This window comes from Tachypleus tridentatus, chromosome 13, assembly GCF_004210375.1.
Source record: "Tachypleus tridentatus isolate NWPU-2018 chromosome 13, ASM421037v1, whole genome shotgun sequence".
In the NCBI taxonomy this organism is placed as follows: domain Eukaryota; kingdom Metazoa; phylum Arthropoda; class Merostomata; order Xiphosura; family Limulidae; genus Tachypleus; species Tachypleus tridentatus.
Genome location: NC_134837.1, coordinates 11234178 through 11251087, shown reverse-complemented (window position 1 = coordinate 11251087; position 16910 = coordinate 11234178). Strand labels below are relative to the sequence as shown.

Here is a 16910-nt window from a genome sequence, read left to right as displayed (position 1 = left end):
AGTGGCTTGATGAAAGAATGAACTGTTATAATTGGAGTTCAGTCAAACTGGATTAATGTTGCAAAGTGTGTTTCAGGGCTGTCTTTGGACCATTGCTCCTTCTGATATACATCAATGACATAGATGAAAAAATGGTGAATAAATTATTTAAATTTGCTGATGATATCAAAGTCTTTGGTCTTGCTGGCTGTGAAGAGGATGCTGCTGATTTACAAAAGAATTTAGATCATTTAGTGAGTTTGGTAAATAATTATTATAGATGGGTTTTAGTTATAATAAATGTAAGATAATGTATGTGGGTTACTATAATTTGAATTATAAGTATAATTTGGGATGGGAGTAACCTTCATTGTTATGAAGGAAAAGGGTCTTGGTGTAATAGTTGATCAGTCTCTAAAACCATCCAAGCAGTGTGCTGTTGCTAGTGGTAGGGCAAACAAGATTTTAGGTTGTATGTACAGAAATATTGAATACAAGTCTAAAGAGGTTATGATTACTTTATACAAGTCACTGGTTAGGCCACACCTGAGTATCAGTTTCAGTTTTGGGCACTTTACCTTAGAAAAGATGTTGAATTGTTGGAAGGAAAGGGTTCAGAGGAGGGTTACTGAAATGGTAACTGGGATGGAGGAGTTGTCATATGAGGATAAATTAATATTTTTAAAAGAAACATTAGAGAAGATCTGATTGAAGTATGTAAGATTGTGAAAAGAAATGATAATGTTGATACATCAGCATTTTTCATGCATAATAGTGAGAACTGCTGAACTGGGGTCACAAATATATATTTGGGCAAGGTAAAAGCCATCTTCCGCTGAGACAATTTTATTTTTCGAATAAAGTGCTTGACCTATAGAATGGGTTGCCTTTTAATGTTGTGGAAGCATTAAATTTGAATGAGTTTAATAAAAGAAAGCTGATAGATGTATGAATGATGAGGGCTGGCTATAATATTTTTTTAATAGCATTAGTTTGACTTAGAGGATGGAACAGCTGAAATAGACAAACATTGTCCCTTGACATTATGTAATGTTGTTATCAGCTGGAGCTGTCTTGCTGCTAAGAGGGGTAGTGAGCACTAAGTGATGAAAATGTTAATCTGTGGGGCAGAAATAACCTCTCCAAAATGATAGGTGTGTTGCTAGTATTATTATGGGTCCTGCTGACCCTGGAGACAGGCTACCTTTGGCAATTGGACGACATGTTTCTATCAGGGAGCAGGGAATTAATACTTGTCCAAATGTGAGGGGTCTAAGGTTCTAACAACATTTTACTGTTATCTTGGATGTATCAGTCATGTCTTGTGTGAGACACCTCTGAATATGCTTTTTAACAATCACAGGATTGCAGAATGATAAGAGATCAAATTTCCAACCATTCAAGGTTACATACAACTAAGAAAGACCTAGACTATGTTGTTAATTATTTCAAACAGATCAGTACTTGGAATGTCTCAATGTAGGTACTGATTTTCGACAGTAGTTTTTCAAGAAGTTGAGATTCAACATGACTTTCTTTGGTGACCAGCCATGGAGTTGACCTCATGATCTTGGCTGACTGACGGAGATGGCATGTCTTGGTTGCCTGGATATCAGCTTGTGCTTCACAGAATGATGATGTCACCATCTGATTAACAGAAGCTCTGCAACACTTTCTGAGCTATCAGGTAGTTTTGTTTATAAGATCTTGTGTAATAGCTGCATGATTCAGGACTAACATTAGTAGGTATAACTTGTAGATCACCAACAGTTTATTAACTACTGACACTTGTTTGGGGGTTGAAAGTATTTATAAGCTAAAACCTTTACTTCCCTATGTGTGAGAATTCTTCAGTTAAAAGATATCTGAAGGACATTTTGTGGTGATCACTTTTGTTCTGCTAAGTAGTAGTGGAGTGAACCACATTAAACTGGGTGCTGATGGCTAAGACAAATTACGTTGACTACACAGCCTTTAACATTTAAAGCTTACTGGACTGAAAATGATTGGTAGGATTTATAATATATGTAAAAACTGAAAGGACTTTGTGAACATTGTTTTCCAAGCACATGTTGTATTGAAGATTGAGTGGATGTGAGAAACCAGTTATATGAATTAGTATTTAAGTACATTTTACACACAAGTGTGTGTGTGTTTTCCAAAATATGATTGAGGCTCTGACACATCAAAGTGAAAAAAAAACTTGTTTTGAGTGATGCCAACTCCATCTTCCCTTAATACTAATTGGTTTACTTCATTCTTGAACATCATAAAATATTTTAATATATACTCTTCAAAAAAAGAAACGCAAAAGGCAAAATATGAGAAATTGTTAACAAGTTTATTCCTGGTAGTTCTGTATGACATGTGTGAAACTTTGCACATTCACTGCTGAACATCCAAAGTCTGCAAAGGCGAAGTCCACGCTCACTAGGTGAAGTTTAACGTCACTCAACGTCAATAACGAGTATGCCCCCCCGTGAGCATCAATAACCGCTTGGCATCTCCTGCCCATGGAAGCGATGAGATGACGAATCACATCCTGTGGAATGGCTGTCCACTCAGCCTGCAAAGCTGCTGCAAGCTGAGGTTGAGGTTGTCGCAGACGTCGGTCCAACTCGTCCCAAAGATGTTCGATGGGGTTTAAATCTGGTGATCTGGAGGGCCAGGGAAGAACGTTGATGTTGTGGTGTTTTAAGAAGACAGTGGTGAGTTAGGTTGTGTGTTGTTATGTTGAAAAACGTCGTTGACGTTCAACATGATGGGTTGCACATGGGGCCTAAGAATCTCGTAGACGGTTGCGTATGGTCTGATCGGAAATCCTACGCAGCCCTGGTATGGTTGAGGCAGTGGACGTCGCAGTGGTGGTCCTATCCCAAAGGTGACGTAACCGGATGTTGCGATTTTGTGCGGGCGTGGTCACACGAGGTCTGCCAGATCGTGGACGGTCACGAGTTGATCCATGTTGTTGGTGACGATTCCATAGCCTTGTGATGGTGCTTGGGTGGACATTCACAGCTCTGGCAACATCTGATCGAGATTCGCCTGCTTCCAATCAACCAATGGCGTTTTTGCGTTGTGCTTCAGTGAGTCTTGGCGTAACTGTATTGCATGTCGGTGGCTTAACACTGAGCTATGGAAACCGAGAACCCGTCACTTTTATAGGGATTTTGCACATGTTGCACTTGCAGATCTCTCAAACAAATTTATTGGACACGCATGCGTTTTGGCGAAAAATCCGATGTTTTCCTCCGTTTTCAAAGTGCACAACTTTTATTGTCATTTTGGTCTCACAATCAGTACCTTAACACGTGTAACATCACATACTCTGAGCTTGTAACGTTATTACATATATTTCTCTTTAAAATAACAAAAATATCCCTTTTGCGTTTCTTGTTTTGAAGAGTTTATGTATGCATTTGTTTACTTTACGGTTATGTTTACATATAATGGAATAATGAACACCAACTTTGTAATGTTTTCATATATATGTTCACCACCACACAAACGCACACGCACACACAATTTGTCAGGAAATTAATTTAGAGGGCATGGAGCTAGATGAACGTTTTTCAATATTAGTGAAATAGTAGCTCACCTATGGTGACCTTGTTTACCAACTTGGCCAGACGTTAGAAGACAACACTTTCCATCGAAAAATTTGAACGAAGAAATCTGATTGCTTTAACTTACAATACTAACTTTTGGTGATAACTGAACATTGGGAATAACACAAAAACTTGTTTATGGCATTATTAATAGTTCTCCGTATATCATCAGTAAGGTATAAAATGTTTTCCGAGTAATATATATACTCAAGTTTACTGTTATTTTGTAAATAATTATTTATGAAGGTTTATTATTACTAAATAATAAAAACAAATGTTTTTTTTTAAGATTTCACCATAAAACACTCTATTTCTATTTATCATTAATGATGGCTGGAAATTTTTAGCAAAGCTGCAACACTGCTTTTTGGCTTTTATAATTTTCTAAATGGAATTAATTGTTGGATTTTATTTTACCGTCGTTTAATTAATGTTCTGTATAAAGTTTAAAACGTAACTGATGTTATTTCTCCAGATACGATGAAAGGTATATTTCGTGTTTTTTAATCCAAAGAACTATACAGAAGACTTGCAAAATCAATATTACATATTTATTAACACGTCCAACACCTTAAGGGTTCATCTTTTAATGTTTTAAGACGTTTCAAACTAAATAAACTATTCGTTAATTAAAAGGAACGATACCAAAAACACCTTAGCAGGCTTAAGTCAGACGTGTATTTGATGGGCCTAAAAACTTCAATTTGTTATTTTCATTAACGGCAAAAAAGTAAAAAGTACAACGTAAAAATTTAAAATCAGAATTAATTTAAGAAAAACGTTTTGCCTTATATAACCAAGTAACGGTAGAATGTTATACAAATTAAGTCATCGTGTTATATTTCAAACAAATAGCAACAAGATAACTGAAATAATAACTAATGGCACAACGTTTTACTGTAAGAATATATTTCGAATTTTAAAAGTTAAATTTAGCAATTTATAAAAAAAATAGGTTATCAAATCTAAAGTTATCAGTGACTTTATAAATTGTAGCTTAATACAGTATATATCATACGAAATTATGGAATCAGCTGTAACACTTTTTGTAACTTCATTATCTTTAACATACGAATCATATTTTGCAACAGAAAAAGTAAAAAAAATATATTAACGGTTGGGGTTATGTTGTTATATCACAAATTGTAACGCATAACTACCAAAATATTATTTACGTATAATTAATATCGGTTTATTCACTCGACAAATTAATTTAACATAGTTTTATAAATATATTTGTTATTAAATGTTTGACATTACTTTGTGTTTTAAACACAAACATTTATTATATTTAGACATTTGAAAAATAAGTTGCACAGAAAAACGACTGCTGAAGCTACTCTCTCTTCCGTGTTTCTTATATCAAAGCCACCGAGAGGAATTGAACTCCCGATTTTAGCGTTGTAAATCCGTAGACTTATCCCTGTCCCAGCGGTAGACACGTTCTTTCGTCACCGCCTGCCAGTAACACAGTGGCACTTCTGCGGATGTACGTTAGAGCAAAGCTACAAATGGACGACTGCGTTGAACTGACATCAGGGATCGAACTATAATTTGTAACGTTATGAGGCCTCTAACTTTCTACTGGGTCATAGAGGAAGAGGCAGTTATTTGCTATTCAATTTTTTTTTTTCAATTACTCTGGAGGAAATAAAAGATATTAGCATTTCGCCGAAGTGAAATCAATTGCCTAGGTTACCTGATCAGTTTCGAATTTAGATAAATAATAGGTATTTTTAAACACAAATGTTTTCTTGTATCACTAATATAACAATCAAGTGAAATTTGACACCGATATTTAGTTTTCTTAATATTATTATAAACTATATTGTTAATGTTGTAGAACAGATGTTCGCTAGAGGGGTCCACAGGTCATAATGATGATATTAAATTAGGCCTAGAAAGTTATAAAGATTTAACTAGGGTTTTCTAGTATAATCATGGGTAGATTATAAATATGGGATGAGCAAAGTATCCAGAAGAGTTAAAAAATTAAAAAACAGGGATGTGTTTGAGATAATAGATTCGTTTCTATCCAGTAAAACTAATCAGTCAGCAACTGTATTTTTTTCTTTCGCTTCATCCGTGGTATAAGTAAGATTATTTTTACGTTAGTTTTGTGCAGTAATTTATAAATGTAGTCTACAACTGAGTACACTTAAGCAAGTTTATTAAAACGTAGAGAAAGGAACAAACTAATTCATTATCGTATAAGTGGACTGGATTTTTAATTATTTCATTAAATAATTTAAAATCTACTATGGAAAGAATAACTTTATAACAATATCTAGTGCAACTAAATACGAAAAATAGACAAAAATTAAATACAGATAGTAATAAGATTAAATTAATTTTCATCAAGGGTACTAGCATCGTAATCAATTTCTTGCGGAATGTTGGCTATAGACAGATCGTATTGCCAACGGTATAGAGGGGGACCAGCGGTAAAACAAAATTTGTCTTGCAATATGTGATCTCCGTCCACGTAGTACATCATGTAGAAATTGCACATTTCATCCTTCCCGGTAGATCTAGTAAAAAACAAAATAATTAAGACTAAATATACGTTTCGCTTCAAACACCACACGCATGTTCATACCTATATAATGTGTGAGAGAGAGAGAAGAGGAAAATGCTATAAGGTTTTGTTTGTTTTGAATTTCGCGTAAAGCTACAACACGACGGATATCTGCGTTAGTCGTCCCTAATTTAGCAGCGAAAGAGTAGAGAGACGGCTTGTCATTACCATATCTACCACCATTTCTTTGGCAACTCTTTTACTGCGAATCGACTGCCCTAATCACCTAGCCACGCCTGGCCACATGCTAAAAGGTGCTTGTAGAAAAATGAAACGAGTGTTTTTAATTGTTTCTATATTTGGGTAGTTTATTTTCGTTTATTTAGAAAAATTAATGACAGTTGTTGTTGTTTTAAATTAAGCACAAAGCTACAGAATGGGCTATCTGTGCTCTGTACCCACCACGGGTATCAAAACCCGGTTTTTAGCGTTGGAAGTTCGCAGACATACCGCTGAGCCACTGGGGAGCTTTAATAACAGAAAAACTAGTCCATAATAACATAAACCTTTTACTTCTTCAACTTCGAATCCTACGTTAAGAAAACCAACGTTCACTTATAGATCTCACTCCACTCATTTGATGTTTTCTCTATCTTTTCACCAAGACATTAACTGAACACTCATAGGACTGAAGTAACCGGCTAACAGTAACACATAAAATTAGTAAGTTGTGTACTCATGAACTGATTAACATACTATACCCCAACTCACTTTTAATAGATATATATGATTCAAAGTTTTCCTGAAGTTGGGAGAAAGTTCTATACATTACATTACGCTAAACTTTCCTCCTGTTAAACAACTGAAGACAGTAAGCCTAAATAATGGTTTATGTTTATCAAGAAAGATTAGGAACGACTTTTGGAACAGGTATGTCGACAAGGTAAGGCAATAAGTCACATGAAAATAATGTTACATCAGCAAACCTCAACAATGTACCAACCATACTTGTTAACAATAAGGGAACTAACAACTAGATCAAATTTTTAAAAAAACAACGTGAATGAAGAAAGTCTTGCTTTAAAAAAAAAAAAAGAGATAATTCTTACCCTATTTCGGTGTTGATGTCTCTAAAATTTCTCATTGTACAACGAGCAGCCTATATAAAAAAAAAAACGCGTATTATTACAAGAAGCCAAATGAGAAGTATCCATCAATGTAAAAAACAGGTATGGGATAACTGGAGTATACTATACAAGCTGTTACGTATAGTTATTGTTAAAAACTGGAGTATACTATACAAGCTTACGTATAGTTATTGTTATTAAAAACTGGAGTATACTATACAAGCTTACGTATAGTTATTGTTATTAAAAACTGGAGTATACTATACAAGCTGTTACGTATAGTTATTGTTATTAAAAACTGGAGTATACTATACAAGCTGTTACGTATAATTATTGTTATTAAAAACTGGAGTATACTATAGAAGCTGTTACGTATAGTTATTGTTATTAAAAACTGGAGTATACTATAGAAGCTGTTACGTATAGTTATTGTTATTAAAAACTGGAGTATACTATAGAAGCTGTTACGTATAGTTATTGTTATTAAAAACTGGAGTATACTATAGAAGCTGTTACGTATAGTTATTGTTATTAAAAACTGGAGTATACTATAGAAGCTGTTACGTATAATTGTTATTAAAAACTGGAGTATACTATAGAAGCTGTTACGTATAATTGTTATTAAAAACTGGAGTATACTATAGAAGCTGTTACGTATAATTGTTATTAAAAACTGGAGTTTTCCAAACAAGTTGTTATATACAGTTATTGTTATTAAAAACTGGAGTTTTCCAAACAAGTTGTTACGTATAATTATTGTTATTAAAAACTGGAGTATACTATACAAGCTGTTACGTATAATTATTGTTATTAAATAAAGTTAATGCAACTCCCGATTTCACATTTATGAAAAACGTGATACATGCACTACTGAAATCCATTTCCACACGTGGTGTCCTTTTGGTACTGCAACCCAATGAATAATCACATATCGATTGTTCATATACATGCATAAAATGATTGAATCGATAAACTTCTGGGATAACGAGATGCACTCTTTCATCAAGACACCACTCTGTATGGACAAAGTCATTTCAGACAACATTCAAGCAAAAAAATTCAACTATTTCAAGGAACATGTGCTCAAACAAGAGCGGTGATTATCTCTTCTTTGACCGTTTCACTCTTGAGAGCACCATTATGAGATGTGAACAAAATGTATATATGTTTTCGGAGGATACCTGCCAAAATCATCCAGCCCTAACGTACATTCTTCGCATTTCATTGTTGAATAGTCGAGAATCAACCGCGAACTAACTATATAAAAACAAAGTGTCAAATTTGCAGTTACACGTTCCTGTATTAGAATATGAAAATCTTTCTTATAAAAGTCTGGTTAACTCTCTTTATAAATTTACATTTACATCAAATTTGATCTACTGAAACTACTAATATAGTTTAGGCACATAACAGCATTCTCTTTATGAAACTTCATCCTTTCTTTTCAAACTAGTTTACAGTTTATCGTCTAAAAGCAGCCCTTTTAATTACCACAAATCGACCAAAAAGAAAACCACAAATACAGGTGCAATAAATCATATATTCTCGGTTACGACTATGTTTTAATTTCGTTTGCAAGAACTATCAAAATGGATCATTACAACTAATATTAATCAACTCATCACAGTATCTTTTCATTATTACAACTAATATTAATCAACTCATCACAGTATCTTTTCATCACAACTAATATTAATCAACTCATCACAACAACTAATATTAATCAACTCATCACAGTATCTTTTCATCACAACTAGTATTAATCAACTCATCACAACAACTAATATTAATCAACTCATCACAGTATCTTTTCATCACAAAAACTAATATTAATCAACTCATCACAGTATCTTTTCATTACAACAACTAATATTAATCAACTCATCACAGTATCTTTTCATTATTACAACTAATATTAATTAACTCATCACAGTATCTTTTCATCACAACAACTAATATTAATCAACTCATCACAGTATCTTTTCATCATTACAACTAATATTAATCAACTCATCACAGTATCTTTTCATCACAACAACTGATATTAATCAACTCATCACAGTATCTTTTCATTATTACAACTAATATTAATCAACTCATCACTGTATCTTTTCATCACTACAACTAATATTAATCAACTCATCACAGTATCTTTTCATCACAACATCTAGTATTAATCAACTCATCACAGTATCTTTTCATCATTACAATTAATATTAATCAACTCATCACAGTATCTTTTCATTACAACAACTAATATTAATCAACTCATCACAGTATCTTTTCATCATTACAACTAATATTAATCAACTCATCACAGTATCTTTTCATCATTACAACTAATATTAATCAACTCATCACAGTATCTTTTCATCATTACAACTAATATTAATTAACTCATAACACTATCTTTTTTAAAATATTTTGCTTATGTTTTATGCTATCCAATTACTTTATGATTAAATATATTTTAATTACCTGTGCTGTATATAAAAACACAACACAGAACAAACCAGGGTCCACCTTTCAAAAGTGCTCGAGTTCTTTGGTGTCTTATTTTTGTAAAATTAATTTCTTAAATATACGTTTTTCCTAACATGATTGTGCTGTGTGTATACATTAACATTAGTAATGTTACATTTTAAAAAGTTTTCTAACTTTAAAATACTTCACTTCAAAGAAATAGATTATATTTCCTCAAATTTTATCTACGTTCGTTCTATTTATTTACAACTAATATTAATCAACTCATCACTGTATCTTTTCATCACTACAACTAATATTAATCAACTCATCACAGTATCTTTTCATCACAACATCTAGTATTAATCAACTCATCACAGTATCTTTTCATCACAACATCTAGTATTAATCAACTCATCACAGTATCTTTTCATCATTACAATTAATATTAATCAACTCATCACAGTATCTTTTCATCATTACAACTAATATTAATCAACTCATCACAGTATCTTTTCATCATTACAACTAATATTAATCAACTCATCACAGTATCTTTACATCACAACAACTAATATTAATCAACTCATCACAGTATCTTTTCATCATTACAACTAATATTAATCAACTCATCACAGTATCTTTTCATTACAACAACTAATATTAATCAACTGATCACAGTATCTTTTCATTACAACAACTAATATTAATCAACTCATCACAGTATCTTTTCATCATTACAACTAATATTAATCAACTCATCACAGTATCTTTTCATCATTACAACTAATATTAATCAACTCATCACAGTATCTTTTCATCATTACAACTAATATTAATTAACTCATAACACTATCTTTTTTAAAATATTTTGCTTATGTTTTATGCTATCCAATTACTTTATGATTAAATATATTTTAATTACCTGTGCTGTATATAAAAACACAACACAGAACAAACCAGGGTCCACCTTTCAAAAGTGCTCGAGTTCTTTGGTGTCTTATTTTTGTAAAATTAATTTCTTAAATATACGTTTTTCCTAACATGATTGTGCTGTGTGTATACATTAACATTAGTAATGTTACATTTTAAAAAGTTTTCTAACTTTAAAATACTTCACTTCAAAGAAATAGATTATATTTCCTCAAATTTTATCTACGTTCGTGTCTATTTATTTGCTACATTGTACAGTGTTAAGAGTGCTGGATTGTTAGTTTGTGTTAATTAGTAGAATCACTTACAAATGTTACAGCAAGACATACAGTTCTTGTTCGAAGTAGTTTTACGATTGTGTTTCTTTCCAAATACATTTCTTATCATATTTCTTAAGAGAATAATATGGTTCTATCTATAAGTCCAGTAGATCCGTTCTTTTATTTATTTTTGGCACAGAAAAGAAGCTTCGCAAATTTAAATTTCATTAAAAGAAAATTAAATAATTTTCTCGTATTTATACACTTAAACTGTGTCTTAATGACGTATAGACTAAAGTAATTTTGGTTATAAGAGCTCACAGCAGCACAAGAAAAATAACCTAAAAATATCCGAGTTATGACATATTGTTTGAATTTAAACATTTAAAATCAGATAATGTGGGTTACTAACTCTACATATAATTTAATTAGCGTTCCGTGATAAAGAAGTGGTTTTTACACATACGTGGTTATTGTTCTAATTGTCTGAATCTTGAATTCCCAATGTGTGAATTTTCTATGAATGTTTGTAGTGCTATTAGATAGATGACACCACAATGTATTTATGATTTCAGTCACATACATAGATGTATACACTTAAAATGAGAACTTCTGTGCTACTGACTAATTTTGGCGAGGTGTGATACGAAATTAATGAGCATAATTTTTTTTTTACATTCTTGTTAAAATAAACAATAAATGGTTTCACATATATTTAAGATTGTTTTCTAATAGCTGTTTGTGTATTATTTATAGCAAAAACACAAAAGGTTTATCAGCACTATGGAGAACCGAATCCCAGATTTTAGCGTTACAAGTCTGTAGACTTACCGCTATCCTACTAGGGGACTTGTAATAGCTTAATTAGAATAACTGACGAAATCACCGAGTTACTTACTACAATATCTCCTTGAAAAATAGACATGTCTTTATTGACGGGGTAAAACATCTGAAAAATAATATTCTATTATTACTTACGATTTCTTTAAACATGACATTATACGAAAACTATCTAGTGAATGCTATAAACAACAAATCACTCGTACTGAGTTTGTCATAGAGTTATCTTTATTCGTGAATAACAGTTTTAAAATTGTATTTAGTCACCCGTACTGAGTTTGTCATGGAGTTATCTTTATTTGTGAATAACAGTTTAAACATGTATTTAGTCACTCGTGCTGAGTGTGTCATGGAGTTATCTTTATTTGTGAATAACACTTTAAAAATGTATTTAGTTACTCGTACTGAGTGTGTCATGGAGTTATCTTTATTCGTGGATAACAGTTTTAAAAATGTATTTAGTCACTCGTGCTGAGTGTGTCATAGAGTTATCTTTATTCGTGGATAACAGTTTTAAAAATGTATTTAGTCACTCGTGCTGAGTGTGTCATGGAGTTATCTTTATTCGTGGATAACAGTTTTAAAAATGTATTTAGTCACTCGTGCTGAGTGTGTCATGGAGTTATCATTATTCGTGGATAACAGATTTAAAAATGTATTTAGTCATTCGTACTGAGTGTGTCATGGAGTTATCTTTATTCGTGGATAACAGTTTTAAAAATGTATTTAGTCACTCGTGCTGAGTGTGTCATGGAGTTATCTTTATTCGTGGATAACAGTTTTAAAAATGTATTTAGTCACTCGTACTGAGTGTGTCATGGAGTTATCTTTATTCGTGGATAACAGTTTTAAAAATGTATTTAGTCGCTCGTACTGAGTGTGTCATAGAGTTATCTTTATTCGTGAATAACAGTTTTAAAAATGTATTTAGTTACTCGTACTGAGTGTGTCATAGAGTTATCTTTATTCGTGGATAACAGTTTTAAAAATGTATTAGTCCCTGCTGTCCTAGATTTTTAATGTATGACATTCATAAACTGATAAAGTTATTTTGGAGTTTTCTGTGAGGGTAAAAGGTTTATCTTGTTTAAAAGGTTTATCTTGTTTAAAAGGTTTATCTTGTTTCTTAATTTCCACTAGATTTTTATAAAATTTCAAAACTTATATCATTCTTTCATTTCATACTGGTTTACATTATTATGCTTTCCATTTACTCTTTATGTGATAAGTTGGTGCATTATTGACATAAATAAAGTGTCAGTTTCATAATAGTAGATGATCATTTTAAGTGTGAAAATTTAATAACAGAAGTGGCAGGTACAATATGTGTACTGTAGAACTCGCCTGTGGTTTTAAAGGGTCATGTTTTCCAATACGTTCCCAACTGCCATTTTTTCTTATGACGTAACCTGCTACTACTTTTCCTGAAACATCAGATGAAAAGTTTCATCATTTCTTTGTTACATTAAAACATGAAACTATTCTTAATACATTTAATAATTCTAATGAAGAACTCAGTATAGAATGATTTCACTATTCTAATTTTTAGTACCAATACTGTGCTTTGTACACATTTGTTTTTTGTTTTAATGACTACAGTCTCTGCAGTTCTCTATAGAAGTAAAACGATATTATTTACAACTATAGACGACGTTTTATGTAAAATATCGAATTGACCAATAAGAACACAAATATATGTTTGTGTTTTAAAACAATGTCATTTGATACTCTCTGGTCCTTGAGGTATTTATTTCTTTCAGCACAGTTCAACTGACTTTACTTACCAAGTTGATGGGTATGTGTTCGAAATGCGAATGGATGAAGGATGATTGGTTCTTTTATGGGACAAGCTGTTTCCATGTGCTCTGAATAAAAGTGTAGAATAGTTACATGCTATATAAACAATGAATGATTCTCAAACAAAATTTAGCAATAATCTTCTGTTTCTCACAATATAACAAAGTGAATTATGTTATGGATTAAACAGATCATAAAATCATAAGTTCACCAATTCATATGACTTCACAACACATATGGTTATTTTATATCATCGAATAACATTTTATAAACTATACTTTCTATGAATAGAAACTAATTTATCTTTTGAAGATTAAAAATGTTTTCTTTTCTGGAATACAAAATTTAATTTTCAGTTACTTTTTCTGTTAATGAGCATCACATGAAATCATAAAATTGTCAGACGAATAACACATAAAGATTTTGGGAATCTAACCAATTGGAGAATACATTAAGATACTTTTTATATGGAAGATGGATATTTCTTTATCCATAGAATATACATTTTAATTAGAAAACAAATTAGAATACCAAAAACATAATAACCTACTTAAATAGAACATTCAGTCGTTTATCAATATCCATAGATGTTATTCCGTGGTTATAAAAACCTTGTACACACAAACTGTGATGTAGCTTACCTTCTCTCTAAGTAGGATCCATAGATGTTATTCCATGGTTATAAAAACCTTGTACACACAAACTGTGATGTAGCTTACCTTCTCTCTAAGTAGGATCCATAAATGTTATTCCATGGTTATAAAAACCTTGTACACACAAACTGTGATGTAGCTTACCTTCTCTCTAAGTAGGATCCATAGATGTTATTCCATGGTTATAAAAACCTTGTACACACAAACTGTGATGTAGCTTACCTTCTCTCTAAGTAGGATCCATGGATGTTATTCCATGGTTATAAAAACCTTGTACACACAAACTGTGATGTAGCTTACCTTCTCTCTAAGTAGGATCCATAAATGTTATTCCATGGTTATAAAAACCTTGTACACACAAACTGTGATGTAGCTTACCTTCTCTCTAAGTAGGATCCATAGATGTTATTCCATGGTTATATAAACCTTGAACAGACAAACTGTGATGTAACTTACCTTCTCTAAGTAGGATCCATGAATGTTATTCCATGGTTATAAAACCTTGTACACACAAACTGTGATGTAGCTTACCTTCTCTCTAAGTAGGATCCATGGATGTTATTCCATGGTTATAAAAACCTTGTACACACAAACTGTGATGTAGCTTACCTTCTCTCTAAGTAGGATCCATGGATGTTATTCCATGGTTATAAAAAACCTTGTACACACAAACTGTGATGTAGCTTACCTTCTCTCTAAGTAGGATCCATAAATGTTATTCCATGGTTATAAAACCTTGTACACACAAACTGTGATGTAGCTTACCTTCTCTCTAAGTAGGATCCATAGATGTTATTCCATGGTTATATAAACCTTGAACAGACAAACTGTGATGTAACTTACCTTCTCTCTAAGTAGGATCCATGAATGTTATTCCATGGTTATAAAACCTTGTACACACAAACTGTGATGTAGCTTACCTTCTCTCTAAGTAGGATCCATGGATGTTATTCCATGGTTATAAAAACCTTGTACACACAAACTGTGATGTAGCTTACCTTCTCTCTAAGTAGGATCCATAAATGTTATTCCATGGTTATAAAAACCTTGTACACACAAACTGTGATGTAGCTTACCTTCTCTCTAAGTAGGATCCATAGATGTTATTCCATGGTTATATAAACCTTGTACACACAAACTGTGATGTAGCTTACCTTTCTGTATGCTACATTCATGGATGTTTTATCATGGTTGTATGAACCCTATACATAGAAACTGTGATGTAGCTTACCTTTCTCTAAGTAGGATCCATAGATGTTATTCCAAGGTTATATAAACCTTGTACACACAAACTGTGATGTAGCTTACCTTCTCTAAGTAGGATCCATGAATGTTATTCCATGGTTATAAAACCTTGTACAGACAAACTGTGATGTAGCTTACCTTCTCTCTAAGTAGGATCCATGAATGTTATTCCATGGTTATAAAAACCTTGTACAGACAAACTGTGATGTAACTTACCTTCTCTCTAAGTAGGATCCATGAATGTTATTCCATGGTTATAAAAACCTTGTACACACAAACTGTGATGTAGCTTACCTTCTCTAAGTAGGATCCATAGATGTTATTCCATGGTTGTAAAAACCTTGTACACACAAACTGTGATGTAGCTTACCTTCTCTCTAAGTAGGATCCATAGATGTTATTCCATGGTTATATAAACCTTGTACACACAAACTGTGATGTAGCTTACCTTTTCTGTATGCGACATTCATGGATGTTTTTATCATGGTTGTATGAACCCTATACATAGAAACTGTGATGTAGCTTACCTTTCTCTAAGTAGGATCCATAGATGTTATTCCAAGGTTATATAAACCTTGTACACACAAACTGTGATGTAGCTTACCTTCTCTCTAAGTAGGATCCATGAATGTTATTCCATGGTTATAAAAACCTTGTACAGACAAACTGTGATGTAGCTTACCTCTCTCTAAGTAGGATCCATGAATGTTATTCCATGGTTATAAAACCTTGTACAGACAAACTGTGATGTAACTTACCTTCTCTCTAAGTAGGATCCATGAATGTTATTCCATGGTTATAAAAACCTTGTACACACAAACTGTGATGTAGCTTACCTTCTCTCTAAGTAGGATCCATAGATGTTATTCCATGGTTATAAAAACCTTGTACACACAAACTGTGATGTAGCTTACCTTCTCTCTAAGTAGGATCCATAAATGTTATTCCATGGTTATAAAAACCTTGTACACACAAACTGTGATGTAGCTTACCTTCTCTCTAAGTAGGATCCATAGATGTTATTCCATGGTTATATAAACCTTGTACACACAAACTGTGATGTAGCTTACCTTCTCTCTAAGTAGGATCCATGAATGTTATTCCATGGTTATAAAAACCTTGTACACACAAACTGTGATGTAGCTTACCTTCTCTCTAAGTAGGATCCATGAATGTTATCCCATGGTTATAAAAACCTTGTACACACAAACTGTGATGTAGCTTACCTTCTCTCTAAGTAGGATCCATAGATGTTATTCCATGGTTGTAAAAACCTTGTACACACAAACTGTGATGTAGCTTACCTTCTCTCTAAGTAGGATCCATAAATGTTATTCCATGGTTATAAAAACCTTGTACACACAAACTGTGATGTAGCTTACCTTCTCTCTAAGTAGGATCCATAGATGTTATTCCATGGTTATAAAAACCTTGTACACACAAACTGTGATGTAGCTTACCTTCTCTCTAAGTAGGATCCATAAATG

At 32.5% G+C, this 16910-nt stretch overlaps 1 protein-coding gene across 2 annotated transcripts in view; it reads right to left on the bottom strand.

Annotated features, from left to right (window-relative positions):
- Positions 1-4127: 4127 nt before the first annotated feature.
- LOC143237720 (peptidylglycine alpha-hydroxylating monooxygenase-like) overlaps positions 4128-16910 on the bottom strand; it is a 54710-nt gene continuing 41927 nt past the window's right edge. For both annotated transcript variants that reach the window (XM_076477249.1, XM_076477250.1), the window contains 5 exons: positions 13513-13593; positions 13073-13152; positions 11787-11837; positions 7215-7264; positions 4128-6118 (listed from right to left, as the gene is read on the bottom strand). In XM_076477249.1, coding sequence (XP_076333364.1) covers positions 5935-6118; positions 7215-7264; positions 11787-11837; positions 13073-13152; positions 13513-13593 — 446 coding nt within the window. In that variant the 3' untranslated portion in view covers positions 4128-5934. The remainder of the gene's footprint in view (positions 6119-7214; positions 7265-11786; positions 11838-13072; positions 13153-13512; positions 13594-16910) is intronic.